We start from the raw sequence: 19,294 nt of genomic DNA on the forward strand, positions 1-19,294 counted from the left end.
CTTGAAATGATTTAAGTTATGTTAGGGATACAGATTCATAGGTAGGTACTAGGCTATCGGTGCTAGGGCCTATGTAAGCTTAGCCAACAAGGTTCCCTGACGTATGCCACCCAAGAAAGTTATTTTCCTGTGTCCCTGTCGAGCAGAGCCACAGAAGTGATCCCCGGGGTGTATTTCCTATTTCCCATCCACGCATCAAGATTTTTATTGAAGAGTGCTAATGAGGAACTTTGCTTGACATAGATGGGTAGCTTGTTCCAGGGTATGGGAAGTCTCTGAGACAGGAATCTATACCTCCAGCATGTTCTGTTTATTGTGGTGACAAGGTTTAGGTCCCTAGAGTGTGTAGCTCGGAGGGATTGGGATTTCTTTAGGTGTAGCAAGTCCAACAGCTCTGGGTTTGACATAGCTTTATATGTTAGACAGAGATCACCTCAGAGTAGGCAATATGCTATGGAGTAGAGTTGGAGTTTTTTGAGATGGTCAGTGTAGGGCATCTGTTTGAGGCCAGAAATCCTCTTTGTGAAGTACTTCTGTGGCCTGTCCAGATGCTGCAGATGCCTTGTGAGGTACATTCCAAAAGGGGTGTTGTACTCTATAATGGGTCTAATGAGTGTTGAGTAGAGGGGAACCATTACCTCTTTTTCCTGGATGAGAACCCTTTTGTGATGAGGTGTGCCATGTAGAAGGATTTTCTGACAACTGTGGCAATGCGATTATCAAAGGGGAGACTACTGTAACCCTGGTCCCAAGGTCTCTTATCACACATTCAGCGTTAAGTAGACTGCCACCTATGTGGTAGTTGATAGGTAGAGTTTTTACCAAAGGGGTGACATTTTGGCACTGAGCTTGAGGCCATGGCTCTGACACCTGGCATCTGTCTCAGTGAGGCCCTTTTGTAAGATGTCCACATCATTTGGGGACTCGAGCATGGCTCCTAGTTTGCAGTCATCTGTGAACTTCATTAACCAGAGGCCTTCTGTGTTAGACTGTACTTCTGAGAAGTCGATACCAAAAGGAGAGGTCCCAGGACATAACCCTGTGGTACTCCACGTGTCACTGGTTTGTAGTCAGATTTGGAATCTGCAAATTTTACAGTGTGGGTTCTGTCAGTGAGCCAGTTGGCAACCCATCTTGTGCCACAGGGATTTATACCTAGTTTAGTGAGTTTAGTTATAATTCCAGAATGGGGGATGGTGTCGAAAGCCTTGGGGAGGTCAAGATAGGCTGTGTAAACCACCTTACCCTTGTCTACACCTTTGGTGCCTGCCTCAAAGAAGTCGATCAGGTTTAGGAGGCATGATCTGCCTTTCACAAACCCGAACTGGGTGGGGTCCAGAGTTTGGAGCTTACCAATGTCTTTGTTTATGAGTTGCATTATGATACGTTCCATGGCCTTGCAGACTAGGCTCATCAGGCTAACAGGGCGATAGTTCCCAGGATCAGTGGTGGCTCTCCTTTTGTGGAGTGGGATAACTGTTGCTGTGTGCCATTCAGTGTGCACAAAGCTTGACATGAGGCTATGATTGAACATGGTGCTTAGGTGGGGAGCCAGTTCGTTCTGAAGTTCATGTAAAACACAGCATGGGATGTTGTCCATTCCCATGGATGCTGTGTTTTTGGTTTTAGAGAGTGCAGCTTTTACCTGCGTAGTTGTGATTACAGAGACTGTGTATTCTTCGTGTATAGATATATGCCCTTTAGGGGATGACAGAGGGGTAAAGTTAGCACTGAACTTATCTGCCAGGATGTTGGCAATATCAGTTGGTTCTGTAATTTTCGTGCAGTTGTGCTGTAACTCAGAGCAGATCTGGGTGTTGCCATTGAGATTCCTGACATAGCTATAGAATGCTTTGTGGCTGTCCTTAGAATCAGTGGCGATTTTGTTTTTGTAGCTAGTTTTGGAGGATCTTATAAGGGATCTCAGCTTCTTTCTGAAGCTGACCAGGGAGCTCCTCTACTCATGGGATTTTTACTCTCTTTTGCAACAGTTTCTTCCTTCTGTTGTAGAGTTTGTTTATGGCAGGGGATCACCAGATTGGCTTCCTTTTTTGGAGGATAGCGTCTTGGCTCTGTTTGAGATAGCACGATCCATGCACTTGTGTATGATATAATATGATATATTATATGAAAAATTATAAGCATAAAAAAATATAAAAAGAAAAATAGTAGGGTTGTGGCAGACAAACGGGAAATACAATTCCATGACTGATGAAGGTACGTTTGTACTTACACGTGTAGCAGTCACGAAAAAGACCCTTCGCCACCAGGAAAACCAGTCCAGGAACGTTTATTGAATAACACAGTTAACACAAGCATAAAAATCTTAAAGCCAAAGGCATGTAACACGTGAACGCCTTAATCCATAAAACATAAGACACCATGCGTTTTCGTCAACTTCTTGACTTCATCAGGCAACCAGTACATCAATTAAGCTTCATTTATATACCCAACATCACCAATTAATTAATTAAGAAATTCAAAAGTTTAAAGGTAACTCATAGTTCAAAATAGGTGAACATTCTATGTGGACACAGAGATTTCATTTAAAACCCACAAAACACTTGTTCATAAAATATTTGGCTACCAATAAATATTCTTGAAAGATTTTTTACGTATTCCTAAAAAATTCTCAAAAGGTTGTTAAGAAAAACTTGTAAACATTTATATATATCCTCTTTCAATTGTTACTATATCCTGCCAGATGTAAATGTGTTGTGACTCTAAAGGGATAGTGTATCTTGCTTTTTGTGTTGTGACACTAAAGGGATAGTGTATCTTGCTTTTTGTGACCTGATAAGGGAGGGGGTATTATTTTCATGGATTATATTCTCTATGATAGTAAGATGTATACTTTATTATGGGATGAAGACAAATATAGTACAGTTTCCAAAAATGAAATCAATATAGCCTATCATAAGATTGATGCAGCTTTATATGATATGATGCAAGAGGGATTACTAAGTCACTGTAGTTACAGATTTTTAAAAGTGGATAAACCCAAGATACCCACAATTTTTGGGATACCGAAAATCCACAAAAATAAAGATGACCCCCCCCCCCCTCGCCCTATTGTTTCTGCTGAGGGTTCCAAGACGCAGACATTAGCAAAATATGTTGACCTTAAATTAAAACCCTTATGGACAGGAAGGCAGAATATTTTGAAAGATTCCTGGGATGTATTGAATGACCTTAAGCAATGTGTTTGGGAGGAGGATGTGTTATTTCTTACTATAGACATTGTCGACTTGTTTTCCTCCATCCCATACGAAGAAGGAAAAACTATTTTGGAAGATATAGTTTTTGGATATGAGGGAATGAGTAAGGATGACAAACTGGCTAGTTTATGGCTCATTGATTTAGTCTTGAAGAATAATTACATACACTTCAAAGGGGAGTTCTTCCAGCAGATAAAAGGAGTTGCTATGGGGGCAGCTTGTGCCCCCACTTACGCTAATCTTGTCTTAGCATACTGGGAGGAGAAATATGTAATTGATTCCCAATATAAAAATTGTTGGATGTTGTACAGGAGGTTCTTGGACGACATAGTAATACCTTGGACAGCTGGGAGAGATAGACTGGAGGAGTTCTTAACATATATTAACCTTACTACTAGTTTCTTGAGATTCACACACAATATTTCTGACCGTAGTTTGATATATCTTGATATAGAGTTTTATAAAGGAGAAATGCAGTACGAAACTAGAGTCTATCGAAAGCCTACCTATTGCAACTCCTTTTTGCATTTGCAAAGTGCGCACCCCAAGCATTGCAAAAAAAGTATTGTCAAGGGGCAGTTTGTCAGGGGTAGTCGCATGACTAGTTTAGATCAGGATTTTCATAAGGAATGTGAATTTTTAGAGAGAATGTTTGAAGAGAGGGGCTACCCCAATGATTTTGTACAACAAATAAGAAGAGAAGTGGAAGAAGGAAGGAGGGGTAGGTTTGCCCCTATTTACAAGGGTTGCAATGGTAGTAGGATTATAGATTCCAATATAGAGACGGAGTTAGTGATTAGGAATACAAACGATGGTTATGACCTTTCCCAGGCCTTAGTCCTTGAATACAACAGAATAAATAGTGGAATCAGCAAGATATTTTTTAGGGAATGGGACAAGTTCCTATCCCTTACTGATATAGAAGGTATTTCTAGTGTTCCTAAAAAAGTGATTTACAGGAATGCTAGGAACCTTGGTAATATACTTGAGAGTAATAAATTCCAAACTGCCTGCAAAATGACCAGAAAGGGCACTTATAAATGTGGGCATTATAGGCAGTGCTGCTATGTTATAAATGATAGATATTTTATAGCAAGCAGAAATAAAATGATAATTAGCCAGGAATATTTTAATTGTGACACTAAAGGGATAGTGTATCTTGCTTTTTGTGAAAAATGCGGGTCCTTTTATGTTGGGAAATCTGAAAGAGCTCTAAGGAAAAGAATTTATGAGCACATCTATGAAATATCTATAAAGAAGGAAAGTAACACTCTATATAAGCACAGTAAAACATGTAAGGAATATAAATTCAAATTCCTAGTAATAGAAAGTATTCAACAGGATGTTCGAGGGGGCCCGTGGGAAACTAGAATTGAATATAGGGAACTGTGGTGGCAAGTGGCCCTAAATGCGGATAAATTTCCAGGGCTTAATGATAATATATCTATATTGCCACTACTTAAATTAAGAGCTGCTAAGTTGTAGGAAGAAATTGTACTTAGTGATAATAACCCTAAATGACCACAAGAGGGCTTCATAGCACTGGATACGGGCTTGAACTAATGAATTATGAGGAATGAATTAATATTAATTTTAACATTTTAACATTATCACACTCTTTTAAAGTTCATTATATAAGAACAATTATTTAATATTTAATATTTATGCATTATTTTTATATAATATTTATAATATTTTTGTAGTTGAACTGATTTTACATCTGGCAGGATATAGTAACAATTGAAAGAGGATATATATAAATGTTTACAAGTTTTTCTTAACAACCTTTTGAGAATTTTTTAGGAATACGTAAAAAATCTTTCAAGAATATTTATTGGTAGCCAAATATTTTATGAACAAGTGTTTTGTGGTTTTTAAATGAGATCTCTGTGTCCACATCGAATGTTCACCTATTTTGAACTATGAGTTACCTTTAAACTTTTGAATTTCTTAATTAATTAATTGGTGATGTTGGGTATATAAATGAAGCTTAATTGATGTACTGGTTGTCTGATGAAGTCAAGAAGTTGACGAAAACGCATGGTGTCTTATGTTTTATGGATTAAGGCGTTCACGTGTTACATGCCTTTGGCTTTAAGCTTTTTATGCTTGTGTTAACTGTGTTATTCAATAAACGTTCCTGGACTGGTTTTCCTGGTGGCGAAGGGTCTTTTTCGTGACTGCTACACGTGTTGGTTCGAGGTTGTTTGCAGGTCCTGTCTCAGTGTTATACGTTTGTACTTACCATTTACAAGACAAGATGGGAAATGAAAAGGCCTGAATATAGGCTGCTCAGAAATGAAAGACAAAGACAAAGGAGTAAAGGAAATGGCTCATTAGTTTACATGAATTACAGTATTAGGTGTGAGGTTTTGCAGTAGAAACATCACCCCCTGGATGTGTAAAGGTAAAAGCAGGGATAGAACTTAGGATACGTTATCTTGGCAGTTAAGGTAGAAGAAATGGGAGTAATGTTGCATCAGTACACACTACTGGCCATATCAAGGGAGGTGGATTTGAAAATGGATCAAAGAATAAAGAAATGTGGTAAGAGGACGGGGATAATTTGTATGTTAAATCAGAATCCACCAGTGGAATGCTGGGTAGGGAATGCCAAGCTCCTTTAAAGAGAAAGAGCAGAAACTGATTGCAGTCTTGGATCAAAAGGAATTCGGCCAACTGATACAGAACTATAACAAAAAGGATAAAAGTGTGGGTGTAGACCTAATAATGCCAGAGGGGGCCTTGAATATCTTGGTGACTGTACCACTAGCCAACAGCGATCATTACGCTGTGTGGTTTATAGTAAGGGTAAGCAGTAAGAATGTTAAGGATGCAGACAGAGGTCAAATGGAAGTTATGGGAACTGAGAACACAGTGAGGGAATAATCACTCTACGGGAATATGTCAACACTGGAATACTTATGGATTTGGATTTGCTAACTGGCTTTCACTTTACCAATGCTTATTGTAAGATTCACAGTATTACTTCAGGAGTTCCACCCACATTAAATATTTAAATTGGATACCATAACTCATTTCTAATTATCAAAGGTACAAAACCAAGGGGACTCAACAGTGAAAAGGCCTGCCTTTGGTAAAGTGATCTTTTAAATAGATTCATTGAATCATCATATCAGGAATGAGCCAAACTAAGCTGCATTCAAATCCAGAGTACAGGAACACTTATTTGTAAGATTCAGATGTTAATGTTATAAAGAAAATAGATGACTGACTCTGCAGTAATGTACATATTTATATTAATATAAATGTCTTAGCACTGAATAGAGTTGAAAAGCTGCAGACTGATTACCCATTTAACATACTGAATCCACTGCACCTTCACTCTGTAAATGACTGTTAAAATAATTATTCCAGTATATTTTTCATTTTTTTATAATATTTTATTGAAATTTTATATACAGGAACACACACATTAAATACTCAAGTCCATTTTTCTGCTGGCCTGTAACTGATGTTGCATAAACTCCCATAATACTTTACATATTTAAGACTTATACAAGTTTTTTCTATTTATGTAACATTAGTAGCCAGATACAGATCTGCTTCTTTCTGTTTTCCTGTGCTTTTTGGCAGGTCAGGGATGAAAAAGACTGAATAAATACATAAAAGTATGTGATTTTAGTGGACCTGGGGAGTGGGTGAAAGGTGAGCTGGGACGACTGGGGCAAATTAAGTGAGCAAATAAGTTATGGAAATGAGCCGGGAACTTAGTAAATAGGCTGTTGTGGATTACATTTTAAGGAATGATAAAAAGAAAAACAGAATGCAAATTATTGCTTCATTGGACAAAGGCTCTACAATAGGGATACATTTAAAAATTGCTTTTACATAATAAGAGGTGTTGCCTTAGCATGTATCTGCAACTCTAATGTCGATCATTATATTGTGATTTTTATCAGCAATGAGTTGCCAGAAATGCAAACATTTTTTTTGAGAAACAGAGCAGAAATATGAGCAAAAATATGGACATTCTTCAAAATTCTGGACAGTCGAGAGGTGTGCTAATGAATACCCATGTTCGATTCTCAGGAACAGGCTGTGTTTGTAATCTAGTACTAGAAGTTATTGTGCATTAAACTATATCAGGTCAGGAGATCATGATATTTTTATTCCACTGTTTAAATCCCTAATAAGACACATACAAGGAAATCATTTTACAGATAGATGGCTTTTCAAAAATGTTAATCAATAGACAATTTTCAATTAGTTCACACAGGCTATTACCAAAGCTTCCAAACCTTTGGCTAGTACACATCCGTTAAAGCATACTCTCATGTTTAATATTTCTTTTGAGTACAAAATGTTCATGCAGCTTAATGATTACTGTCTCATATGTAACAGTCTGACAGTAAGAGTAAAAAGAACTGTATATGGTCTCCACTTATCCTCCCATAGCACACAACAAAATATTTATGTGGATTTCTTCTGACTCTTTAACTTGGACACTACTATAAAGAATGTAAACTTCTGCCTTCAGGCAGGCCAGCTAAATGGATTTGTGCAATACAATGGCTCAGGTAGGTTAAGCATTGGCATTAAAAAAAAAAATTCCAGTTTTGACAAAAATGATGGTTTGTTGGACAGAACTAATTATAATAATTAAAACTACCACTTTATGAGGTAAAATGGCTTACTCTGAGCTTGGCAGACATGAACAAGTTTGTTGATATGGTTTTCTGACAGGAAGGTTAAATACTGCGCACTTTCGGTTACCTAGTAATGTTGATTAGTAGTGTCATCAATGCCAGGACTCACCAGCATTTTAGTTAAACAGGTAAATTTTACTCAGTACAAAATGGCAGCTCAGTAAAATGAAATTCCAGGCTCTGTCATCATGAATATGCTAGCACTAGTCACTAGAGTCAATGCATTTTGGGATACAATCCTTGTTAAAATGGCAATCTTATACAATAAGTTTAAAGTGGCAATGGCTATAATGCACATTCCCAGTATATACCTACTCAGACAGCTCTTCTTCACTTAACATCACACTTAGCCTCCATAGTCCACAATCTTTAAGTTATGCACATTGACATTATATGTAATATGTTAAATACATAACTCCAGATTAATTTTCTTAAATATTATCATACTGTAACTTTTGTTTTTCTTGTTATATACTTATTAGGAACACAAGATATACAAGGCTACTGAGTCATGTCTTGCCAGTATCCACCCTTAGACTGCACCCCTGTCTCAAGGAGGGGAGTGCCAGTCAAACCCAGGTTGACCTTGAGAGTACCTGTCCAATCATCCAGGTCTCATTTCAAGGACAATAATGTATTGCATTGCAAAATTTGCAGGGGAAGTCTGCTCTAGAAGTCAGGGGAGGTACTGTGTAATGAATCTCTCTCTTCATACTCTCCAGTATTTCCTGGTAGGTTAGGTTTTTTAGGCCTGCAATCAGCTTAATTAGGAACCACTGGAGATTTTTCCAGTTGTTTGATATGTATAGTGAGGTACATCCTGAAGGCGGCATTGTATTCAATAACAGGCATCATCAATGCTGAGTATAAAGGAACAATGATTTATTCAGATCTGAATGAAAGCCCCATGGCAATTAGTTGTACTTCCTGACTACTGCCATCACACGATGATCAAAACAAAGGGAATTATCAATCTATGTGCCAAGGTCCATAACAACATTCACATTTTGAAGTGAGGTATTGTCTGTGCTGTATGATGACCATAGGGGCTGCCTACTAAATGTCAGAATGTTATACTTGTTTGCATTTAATTTTCGCTCACTTTTAGAAAACCAAATATTTACAAATGCAAGTTCTTGCTGTAGTGTTTGAGCATCAGGGGGGGATTTGACAATGACTGCAGTTTACAAATTTTGTTAGCCCAAGGCCTTGGTCCATGGTCTGAAGGGCATAAATAAATAAATAAATAAATAAATAAATAAATAAATACATAAATAAATGCTGAACAGGAAGGGCCCCAACCGTGAGCCCTGTGGGACACCACTAGTCACCTTCATGTTTCTGATGAGATACCTGCCAGCTTCACTGTGGGCATTCTGTCTTTTAACCAATTTGCTATTCATCTTACCACACAGAAATCTATTTCATGAGCATTAAGATTCCTAATGGTGTCACATGCCTTGTCCAGGAGAAGGTATGCCACGTGGCCACCATAATGGCTGTTAATCGCTTACTTTACCTTCTCAAAGAAGATATCCAAATTCATTGGACCTAACTTTAACAAAAACAAACTGCAGCAGTTCTAGTCTGATGAGATTTTTAATATCATAGTTTATCAGGCCAGTTATAACATATTCCACAACTTTGCAAATGAGATTCATCAGACTGGTGGGTTTATAATTACCATGGTTACCAGTAGGGACCCAACTGTATTCTCTTTAACGTTTTCATACTCATTTTATTTTTTTGGTATATAATTATTAACCACGGCTATATTTTTTAATGTCATCATACTGCAACTTTTTATTTTATCATATTATATTTTCTATATGTTTTAATTTATTTTATGGGTCCCTTCTGAAAATGGATTTTGCAGCAGGATCTACCCAGTCAATGAAATGTAAAATAAAATAAATAAATTTTGCACATGCAAGACTAGCTACAAATCACGGTTTACTGTTATTCATTCTACAGATCCCTTGCTAACAGAATGTTCTCACACTTGCATGACTTATACCTCCTGTTCAGTAATGTAGCCCTTAAACCATGTCATACACCCACACTGCTGAAGCACAATAGCAAACAAACTTTGCTATATCAGTCAGATGCCTTCACCATATTTAATACTTAGCAGTTATCATATTTACCTTTGATTGCCTACAACATCAGAGGGCTATGAGTTCTATCCCTGGAGCAGGCACTTGCACAATCAAACTAATACTGCCAATGTAGTGCAGCAGAATTAGGGGTATACATTCCTAGGGCTTTGCCCATCAAATAAGGTGTTATACAAAAAGGAACTAATGCCCAAGTTTGTGTCAGTTTAGGAGCATACTAATGATGCCATGACAGCACCTAAGAAGACTCCAGGAATCGCCCCTTGTGTTCTGGACAAATTTCCTCTGGTCAGTATAAATACCACCTCAGGTGACCCATACATAAGGAACACAGGCTCAGTCAGTGGGATTTGCTCGACAATCAAAAATAAACAGTAAACAAATAAGTAATTTGTTATATACAGTCTCACATTAACATTCATTTCTAAAGGAAGATGGAAAAGCTAAAAATGCAGCAATAAAATACAAACTTGTATATGCAGGTGAGACATTTTCTTTGCTGTTGGGTGTTCAACAGGATAACTTATTATAGGTTCATAGGTTCATAGTAGGTATGGGCTATTGGCCCTAGGGCCTATATAAGCCTAGCCAAACGGTACCCTGGCTTTTGCCACCCAAGAAAATTATTTTCCTGTGCCCCTGTCAAGCAGAGCCACAGAAGTGATCCCCGGGGTGAATTTCCTATCTCTCATCCAATCATCAAGATTTTTCTTGAAGAGTGCTGATGAGGAGCTTTGTTTGATATAGATAGGTAGTTTGTTCCAGAGTATGGGAAGTCTCTGGGACAGGAATCTATCCCTCCAGCATGTTTTGTTTATTGTGGTGACAAGGTTTAGATCCCTAGAGCGTGTAGCTCGGAGGTATTGGGATTTATTTACGTGGAGCATGTCCAACAGCTCTGGGTTTGACATAGCTTTGTATGTTAGGCAGAGATCGCCTCTGAGTAGGCAATGTGTGACAAAGTAAAGCTGGAGTTTTTTGACATGGTCTGCGTAGGGCATCTGTTTGAGGCCAGTAATCCTCTTTGTGAGGTATTTCTGTGGCCTTTCCAGTTGTTGTAGATGTCTTGTGAGACACATACTAAAAACGGCGTTGTACTCTATAATATGAGTGATGAGTAGAGGGGAACAATGACCAATTTTTTCCTGGATGAGAAACCTTTTGTGATGAGGTGTGCCACGTAGAATGATTTCCTGACTACTGTGGCGATGTGATTATCAAAGGAGACTACCGTCCACCTGTGTCCCAAGGTCTCTTATCACACTTTCGATGTTAAGTAGACTACCGCCTATGTTGTAGCTCATGGGTACAGAGTTTTTACCAAAAGGAATAACAATGCACTTTTTGGCATTGAGCTTGAGGCCATGGCTTTGATACCAGGCATCTGTCTCAGTGAGGCCGTTATATTATGTAATGGCAGCTAAATGTGATATTTTCTACATTCCTACAGTTATAAAATGGTGCTACCACCTCAACTTTAAACAAACAAGTATATTTTTGTGTGCATGTGTGTTCATATGCTAGCTATGCAATCAACAAAGTAAACATATAAATAAACAGAAACAAATAAATATATAAAGAAAGAAAGAAATGACTGATATTCCCTCTAATCTTAAGGGAAATACAAAATGAGCTGCAAATGTAGAAGTAAAGCATCTCTCCTACTGATTATCTGTTTTGGCATGATGACTAGCTATACCATATCATGGGAGTTGAAAATAATATTTAATGCACTTCTGAAGCCATAAAGTGTTGTCCCTACCTGACAACTGTACAAACAATCATATTTATGTATACCTCAGGCGGATGTTGTAGTCTAATCAGAGGGACTATTTTTCTCTTTTTACTTATAACTGATATTTTTTCTTTTGATTATAGATTAACTTGTATTTATCTATTTTTAAGGAGGCTCATTTTATAAGCACATTAACACACACTCTAATAAGAGTATATGCAGATACAGAAGGCTGTTGGTGCGAGCTATAGAATGCATCTGGGTGTGCTGTTATCAGACATAACCCTCACCTCAATGTATGTTGATGCTTGCTTGCATAACAATTTTTTCAGTGTTCCACAATTTGACACCTTTTGTGTAATTTGCAAATTCAATATAATATATATATATATATATATATATATCATGAAAGGTTTGTGTTCCTTCGAGAAGAATTCATATTTTTAAATAAGCATTCAGGAGCTTAATGCTGTCTGCAATGGTTAGATTCTAACATGGTTGTTATGAGAATGCCCAAGTAATGCATTGTATGGATTTTGGGCTTTCTAGGAAATTCAACACAAATCATGTAACCTTATGACAGCACTTTTTACCAATATGACAGCACCAGTTATAAGAATTATATTTAATCAGAAAAGTGAAGCATACTCAATCTAAAAATTCTAAAATTATATGACTTGTTTTCAGTGATTTCCCTAGAACTTGTTATTTAAAACAATTTTGGAAACTTCCTTTGTAAAGTTTGACAATAACCTTCTGTATGATGAAACCAATTGATGCTACTGCATTTAATGGTAAAACATGGAGTGGTATTCACTGGATTTGTATTACTGTTAAACATGCAAGTGATGCAAAATAAATTATTAAAGAACCACAGAAATTATGAATACACTGAAACACAGAGGTGATGTGATAATTTTTATTGGGCAAACATAGATTGTACTAAAACTTCCAGACAATCAGGAGCCCTTCAACTTTGTTTGTGTCTTTCGGCTTTTCCCGGTTAGGGGTCGCCACAGTGGAACTCCGGTCCGCTAATAATTAGCAGTAGATTTTTATGTACTGGCTTGCTGGGCCTAACGCACAACCTTCAACGAAGAAACGCCCATTCACACATGTTGCCACACAGAAGACACTCTAACTGAGAATCGAACAGGCAACGTCTAACTGTGAGGTGACAACGCTACCGCAGTACCACCAGCGAAGTAAATTTTGTGTCTTTTGGCTTTTCCCGGTTAGGGATCGCTACAGTGGAACTCCAGTCCTCTAATGATTGGCAGTAGAGTTTTATGTGCTGGCTTGCCAGGCCTAACGCACAACCTTCAACGAAGGAACGCCTATTCACGCATGTCGCTGCACAGAAGACGCTCTAACTGAGAATTGAACGGGCAACGTCTAACTGTGAGGCAACAACGCTACCGGAGCACCACCTTCAACTGATTTTAATAAAACAGTGATTTAGATTCAGTGCTTTAATGTCCATTTGTGCCAAAGGGGTAAGAGAATACATGATTTCCTTCTCCTTGGCTAATAACAGTCCTTCACAAAATTACCAGTTTGAAAAAAAATCTGTTTGAATTCTCATTCTGAAACATAAAACCTCAGAGATGCTGTGTCAATGTGTGTATAATCTGTGTGTTTGTGTGCATGTACATGTATATACATCACTTTATCTAGTTTGACACTTAACATGAAAATAAATCATAATACAAGGAGATGAGCAAGAAAGGTTAAATCCAGTAAATAAAAACAAAATTTTATATCATGTATTTTTACTAGGTTTTAACATGAAATCCACGTAAAATAGATGTTTAGGTTAAAAAAAAACAAGAATGCATGGTAACGGCAGTAATGTCCATGTCACAGTGTTCTGTTATGAGAAATCAGGGACTATCAGGAACAATATAAAAGCAGCTTTAGACTGAGTATGAGCGTGCGTGTGGTTGGGTGTATATTGAATTGATAATGTCCCTGATCATGACTGCCCTAATAGTAAAAGAGATGTGTTTTGTGCAGTTAGTATTTTACAGACTGTGCTTTAGTTAACTGGGGTTGTAAAGGCCGAAAAAATAACAAAATACTGACATATCAATATTAAGGCCAGTGGACTGAATAAGTTGGCTATCTGCAATAAAATGTATACTCAGTGTCCTATAAAAAGTAGTCAAGTCCCTTGTTACAAGGCTGCAATTTATTTAAGGAAAAGAATCCAGAGTATCTTTATAGTGGCAACAGGACAGAGGAAGTGGGAGGGTGTTAATCTGGGACTCCTGCATTCCTGAGTCCTGATAAAAACAATAGGGGTGGAAATGAACTCCCTGACGTGAAATAAATACTAAAATAATGGGGCCTATGGAATTGGTATGGGAGGAGATGCATTTCTGCTAAGTCAAAATTATGAAACTGCTAGGTAGGATGGTAGGTTCATTAAAAATGTGTTACTGGGAACACAGCAGCATGTGGGAGGTAAGAGAGTATAAACTGTGGTGCTAGAGGCATGATAGCAAAGGGGAGGAGGTGGGGGGGGGGGGCAGGACTTACTTTTAAACACATTATGCCAGGAAATGAATTGCAATGGGGATGATCAGTGCACGTGTGTATGTGTGTGTGTGTGTGTGTGTGTGTGTGTGTGTGTGTGTGTGTGTGTGTGTGTGTGTGTGTGTGTGTGTGTGTGCGTGCATAGTGTATGCCAAGAATGTGATAACAGGAAGTGGGAGATAGTATGTGCATGCACCATGTACCAGTAATGCTGTTCAGGGAACTGAACTTCAAGGGAGCAGTGGGAGGGTGATGTATATTTGGCTTATAGGTTCATAGGTTCATAGGTAGGTACTAGGCTATCTGCCCAAAGGCATTTATAAGCCTAGCCAGAATGTGTTGGCTTTTGCCACCTCCTTAGATTAGTTCCTTGTGCCTCTGTCCAGCTGAACCACTGAAGTCATCTCCAGGGTAAACTTCCTGTTTCCCATCCATTCGTCAAGGTTTCTCTTGAAGAGTGTTAGTGAGGACCTCTGCCTAATGTAGATTGGAATCTTGTTCCAGAGCATGGGAAGTCTCTGGGACAGGACTCTATCCCTCCAGCACATCCTATTTATTGTTGTGGTGAGGTTTAGATCCCAAGAGCGTGTGGCTCAAGGGGATATTGTTTTCTTTAGGTGGAGCATGCGCATCAATTCTGGGTTGGACATGGCCTTGTATGTCAGGCAGGGATCACCTCTGAGTAGGTGGTATTCAACCGAGTACAGCTGGAATTTCTTCAGTCGAGCTGCATAGGGCATCTGTTTGAGGCCAGTGATCCACTTAGTGAGGTACTTCTGTGGTCTTTCCAGCTGTTGCAGGTGTCCTGTAAGTTACATCCTAAATGGGGCATTGTACTCTATGATGGGTCTGATGAGTGATGTGTAGAGGGGCACATTGACCTCTTTTGATTTGGATGCAAACCCTTTTGTGATTAGGTGGGCCACATAGAAGGATTTTCTAACCACTTTGGCAATGTGATTATCAAAGGAGAGATTACTATCTACTTGGGTCTCCAGATCCCTTATTTTGTCTTTCGTATTTAGGGGGCTACCACCTATGTGGTAATTTGTGGGTACTTTGTTTTTTCCAAAGGAAATGACCATGTACTTTTTGGCATTTAGCTTGAGGCCATGGTTTTGACACCAGGTATCTGTCTCAGTGAGACCCTTTTGGAGGATGTCTGTGGCAGCATAGCTGCTGTCCTCATTATGGCTCTTACCTACCAAAGTTGACCAGGACCTGCATCTCAGGTCTCCACTATTCCACCAGCTCTAAAAGTTAAGTTATTCATTAAATATTATTCAAGCCTTCCTTTGTAGGATTCAGACCATGTGGTGTTAACCTCTAGTACTGCTACATTATTCTGCATGAATACTGTATAGACACTATACTAGGTAAACTATCATGCAACATTTCTAAGAATTTATTTTATATATCCTCTCTACTCATGTAAAGGGCATACATTTTTACAGCTAGCATAATACAAGACTCTCTTGCACACAGTACTCTTAACAGAGACTTGGCAAAAATAACATTTTTATCGTTTGAAACAGCACAGAGAGTCATGCTATCTATGCATGCGTATAGTTACATATTACATATTTACATATTACATGTAATTGTATATAGTTACAGATAATTAGGTTACTTATGCATACATGTGTGTACTTGAGTATACACATATTATGGTGTGTGTGGGTGTGTGCTTCTGTACAGATGCATGACACAGATTTACCTGGACTTGGTGCGACTCCTGTTGCAGGATGATTGGTACGGGTGGCTGTGAACGTAGTTTCTCTAGCTCATTTCGCAACCGGCTGTTCTCTGAGGTAAGAGCTGAATTTATCTCATTCCATTTATGTTCAGCATCTGCAGATGCTATTGAAAACATGAAAACATCTCATTCTATTATTTTAGATAAACAACTTCTTGAGTAAACATAGCTGTACAGAAAATATGATTTTTGTTTCTTTTAATTTATTAATGGCAAGTACAAAGATCAATTTGCTAAATATCTGACTGGGAAGAAAAAAAAAAATGAGTGTGTATAGCTTAAACCTAGAATGTATCAACTACTTGATGAGGGTAATTAATCTAAAATGCTAAGGCATGAATGCATTCATTCCAAGAAATCAAGATGATGAGGAGGTTTTATGTATGTGAACAGTTACTCTGTCCAAGTCCACTGTCTTGAGTGATGTTGCTACCTGAAACCTGCAATTCCACAGATGTCACTTGGACAGATTACTGAAAGGGCTGATTTACTCACATACATACATACAACTTTCATGATTACCACCCATACAGTCACGTTTTCTTTCAGTAACAGCTGATCTTTTCTACTGAGCCAGCACATTGCTGTCTGGACTACTGCTGTTATGTAAGTTCCTCACTCAGTCTGGAACCAGAAACCAAGTATTCCCTTCATTTTATGAACTTTTGGACAAGCAGGTACTTTACAGTTTAAACAGGTAACTCCAAGTCACCCTCTACCATCCTCATTAAAGTACATCCTGTCACCAATCCTTTTCTTATTATTTATCAACAAACTTCCATCTGACAACCCACATTCCTATGGGTCTGTATGCTGATGACACTGTGATCTGCAGGTGTAAACCCCTCACGGAATACCATCATAATGCAGCTCGAGGAAGTGTAACCCCCTCAAAGAATACAATCACAATGCAGCTTGAGGAAGTGTAACCCCTCACAGAATACAATCACAATGCAGCGCAAGGAAGTGTAACCCCCTCAAAGAATGCAATCACAATGTAGCTCGAGGAAGTGTAACCCCCTCAAAGAATGCAATCACAATGCAGATCGAGGAAGTGTAACCCCTCACAGAACACAATCACAATGCAGCTCGAGGAAACGTAACCCCTCAGAGAATGCAATCACAATGCAGCTTGAGGAAGTGCAACCCCCCCCTCACAGAATACAATCACAATGCAGCTCGAGGAAGTGTCACCCCTCACAGAATACAATCACAATGCAGCTCGAGGAAGTGTAACCCCTCACAGAACACAATCACACTGCAGCTCGAGGAAGCTTAACCCCCTCAGAGAATGCAATCACAATGATGCTTGAGGAAGTGTAACCCCTCACAGAATACAATGCCCAAAGAAGTGTAACCCCTCACAGAATACAATCACAATGCAGCTTGAGGAAGTGTAACCCCCCCTCACAGAATGCAATCACAATGCCGCTCGAGGAAGTTTAACCCCTCACAGAATACAATCACAATGCAGCCCGAAGAAGTGTAACCCCTCCCAGAATACAATCACAATGCAGCCTGAGGAAGTGTAACCCCCCCTCACAGAATACAATCACAATGCAGCTCGAGGAAGTGTAACCCCTCAGAGAATGCAATTACAATGATGCTCGAGGAAGTGTAACCCCCTCAAAGAATACAATCACAATGCAGCTCGAGGAAGTGTTACCCCCTCAAAGAATACAATCACAATGCAGCTCGAGGAAGTGTAACCTCTCACAGAATACAATCACAATGCAGCTCGAGGAAGTGTAACCCCTCACAGAATACAATCACAATGCAGCTCGAGGAAGTGTAACCCTTCACAGAATACAATCACAATGCAGCTCAAGGAAGTGTCACCCCTCACAGAATACAATCACAATGCAGCTCGAGGAAGTGAAACCCCTCACAGAATACAATCACAATGTAGCTTGAGGAAGTGTAACCCCCCCCTCACAGAATACAATCACAATGCAGCTTGAGGAAGTGTAACCCCCCCCTCACAGAATACAATCACAATGCAGCTTGAGGAAGTGTAACCCCCCCCTCACATAAAGCAATCACAATGCAGCTCGAGGAAGACCTTCATCACTAAAAAGTGAAAGCAAGAAGTTTTGGAATCTAACAAAAACTCACCCTCATCCCAGAAAACTGGAATATGTGTCTCAACAATTAAACTTCTTTGGAAACTTCTAAAGAGTTTAAATACCTATAGATCTGGCTGGCTGAATATCAACTTAACTACCTGGACTATGTAGAAATAATAAAAGATAAATTTAAGTCTCAACTATTCAGGTAAAAGAAAATATTTCATTTTCTATCTCCAGAAAGATGGGCCATCATTAGCAAAGGGGTGCTCCTTGCTCAACTCAAATGTGGCCTACCTTTAACCTCTGCCTCTTCAAAAAAGAACATATCAGCACTATACCCCCTACAATATATGCAGGTTCATTACACTAGCTCCAAAAAGAAAGCATCATTGTTTAGTACTTCAAACATCAAATTGGCAACCAGCCTCAGAAAGAGCAACCTTTTTAAACTCTCTTACCTATACACTACTGAACATAGAATACATCCGGTCCTTCAATAACTGTTCTGCCATATGAACTTTGACCTATAGTCGACATTCTTTACACTCCTCCTTACCTTACCACCACACTCCCAGAATCAGACAGCACCACCATACCTTTTCAAGCTCATCTATTTAAACTCGGGAGTTCTTCCTATAAGTCTAAAACAAATACCCACCTTCCCTACACTTAAAGCTCACTTAAAAAAATTACTTATTTAAAGAACAGCATTAAAATGCTAGTGCCATAAAGGAGTCACTTGAAACATGAAATCCATCTAAGTCACTATCCACCATTGCTTACAGAGACCAATATTTATAGCTTATTGTCCACAGTTATTCACTTTCCTTTCTTTCTTTTTATTTTATGTAATACCATTAACCAGCTGTATTATAGTGTGCTGTTTTGGTCTTGCATCTACAAAATGTGTACTAGTACAAACAGGAATATGTGTACAACTGTATGTATTTAACATATTTCTGGTCAGACTAAGCCTGAAGATGGATCAGTGCTCTAAATACATAAATAAATAAATACATAAATAAATAAATACAATTACCTCAACAACTGCAACTGTCAGTTTTTCCCTATCTGCCTCCACAGAACCCTGCCCAGTGGCTTCATTCCATGGTCTAAATTGGCACATTCCTTCTGCAAAAGTAAGAGCCTGGTATCAATGCCCAGGCTGGATGAGGAGACCCCTATAGCCTC

At 38.7% G+C, this 19,294-nt stretch overlaps 1 protein-coding gene across 3 annotated transcripts in view; it reads right to left on the bottom strand.

Annotated features, from left to right (window-relative positions):
* The window catches only part of CCDC33 (coiled-coil domain containing 33), a 1,222,712-nt gene that overhangs the window by 80,802 nt on the left and 1,122,616 nt on the right, over nucleotides 1-19,294 (bottom strand). For all 3 annotated transcript variants that reach the window (XM_044077752.1, XM_044077755.1, XM_044077753.1), the window contains exon 14: nucleotides 15,996-16,138. In XM_044077752.1, coding sequence (XP_043933687.1) covers nucleotides 15,996-16,138 — 143 coding nt within the window. The remainder of the gene's footprint in view (nucleotides 1-15,995; nucleotides 16,139-19,294) is intronic.

This window comes from Protopterus annectens, chromosome 7.part0, assembly GCF_019279795.1.
Source record: "Protopterus annectens isolate FY-2018-M chromosome 7.part0, PAN1.0, whole genome shotgun sequence".
NCBI classification, from domain to species: Eukaryota; Metazoa; Chordata; order Ceratodontiformes; family Protopteridae; genus Protopterus; species Protopterus annectens.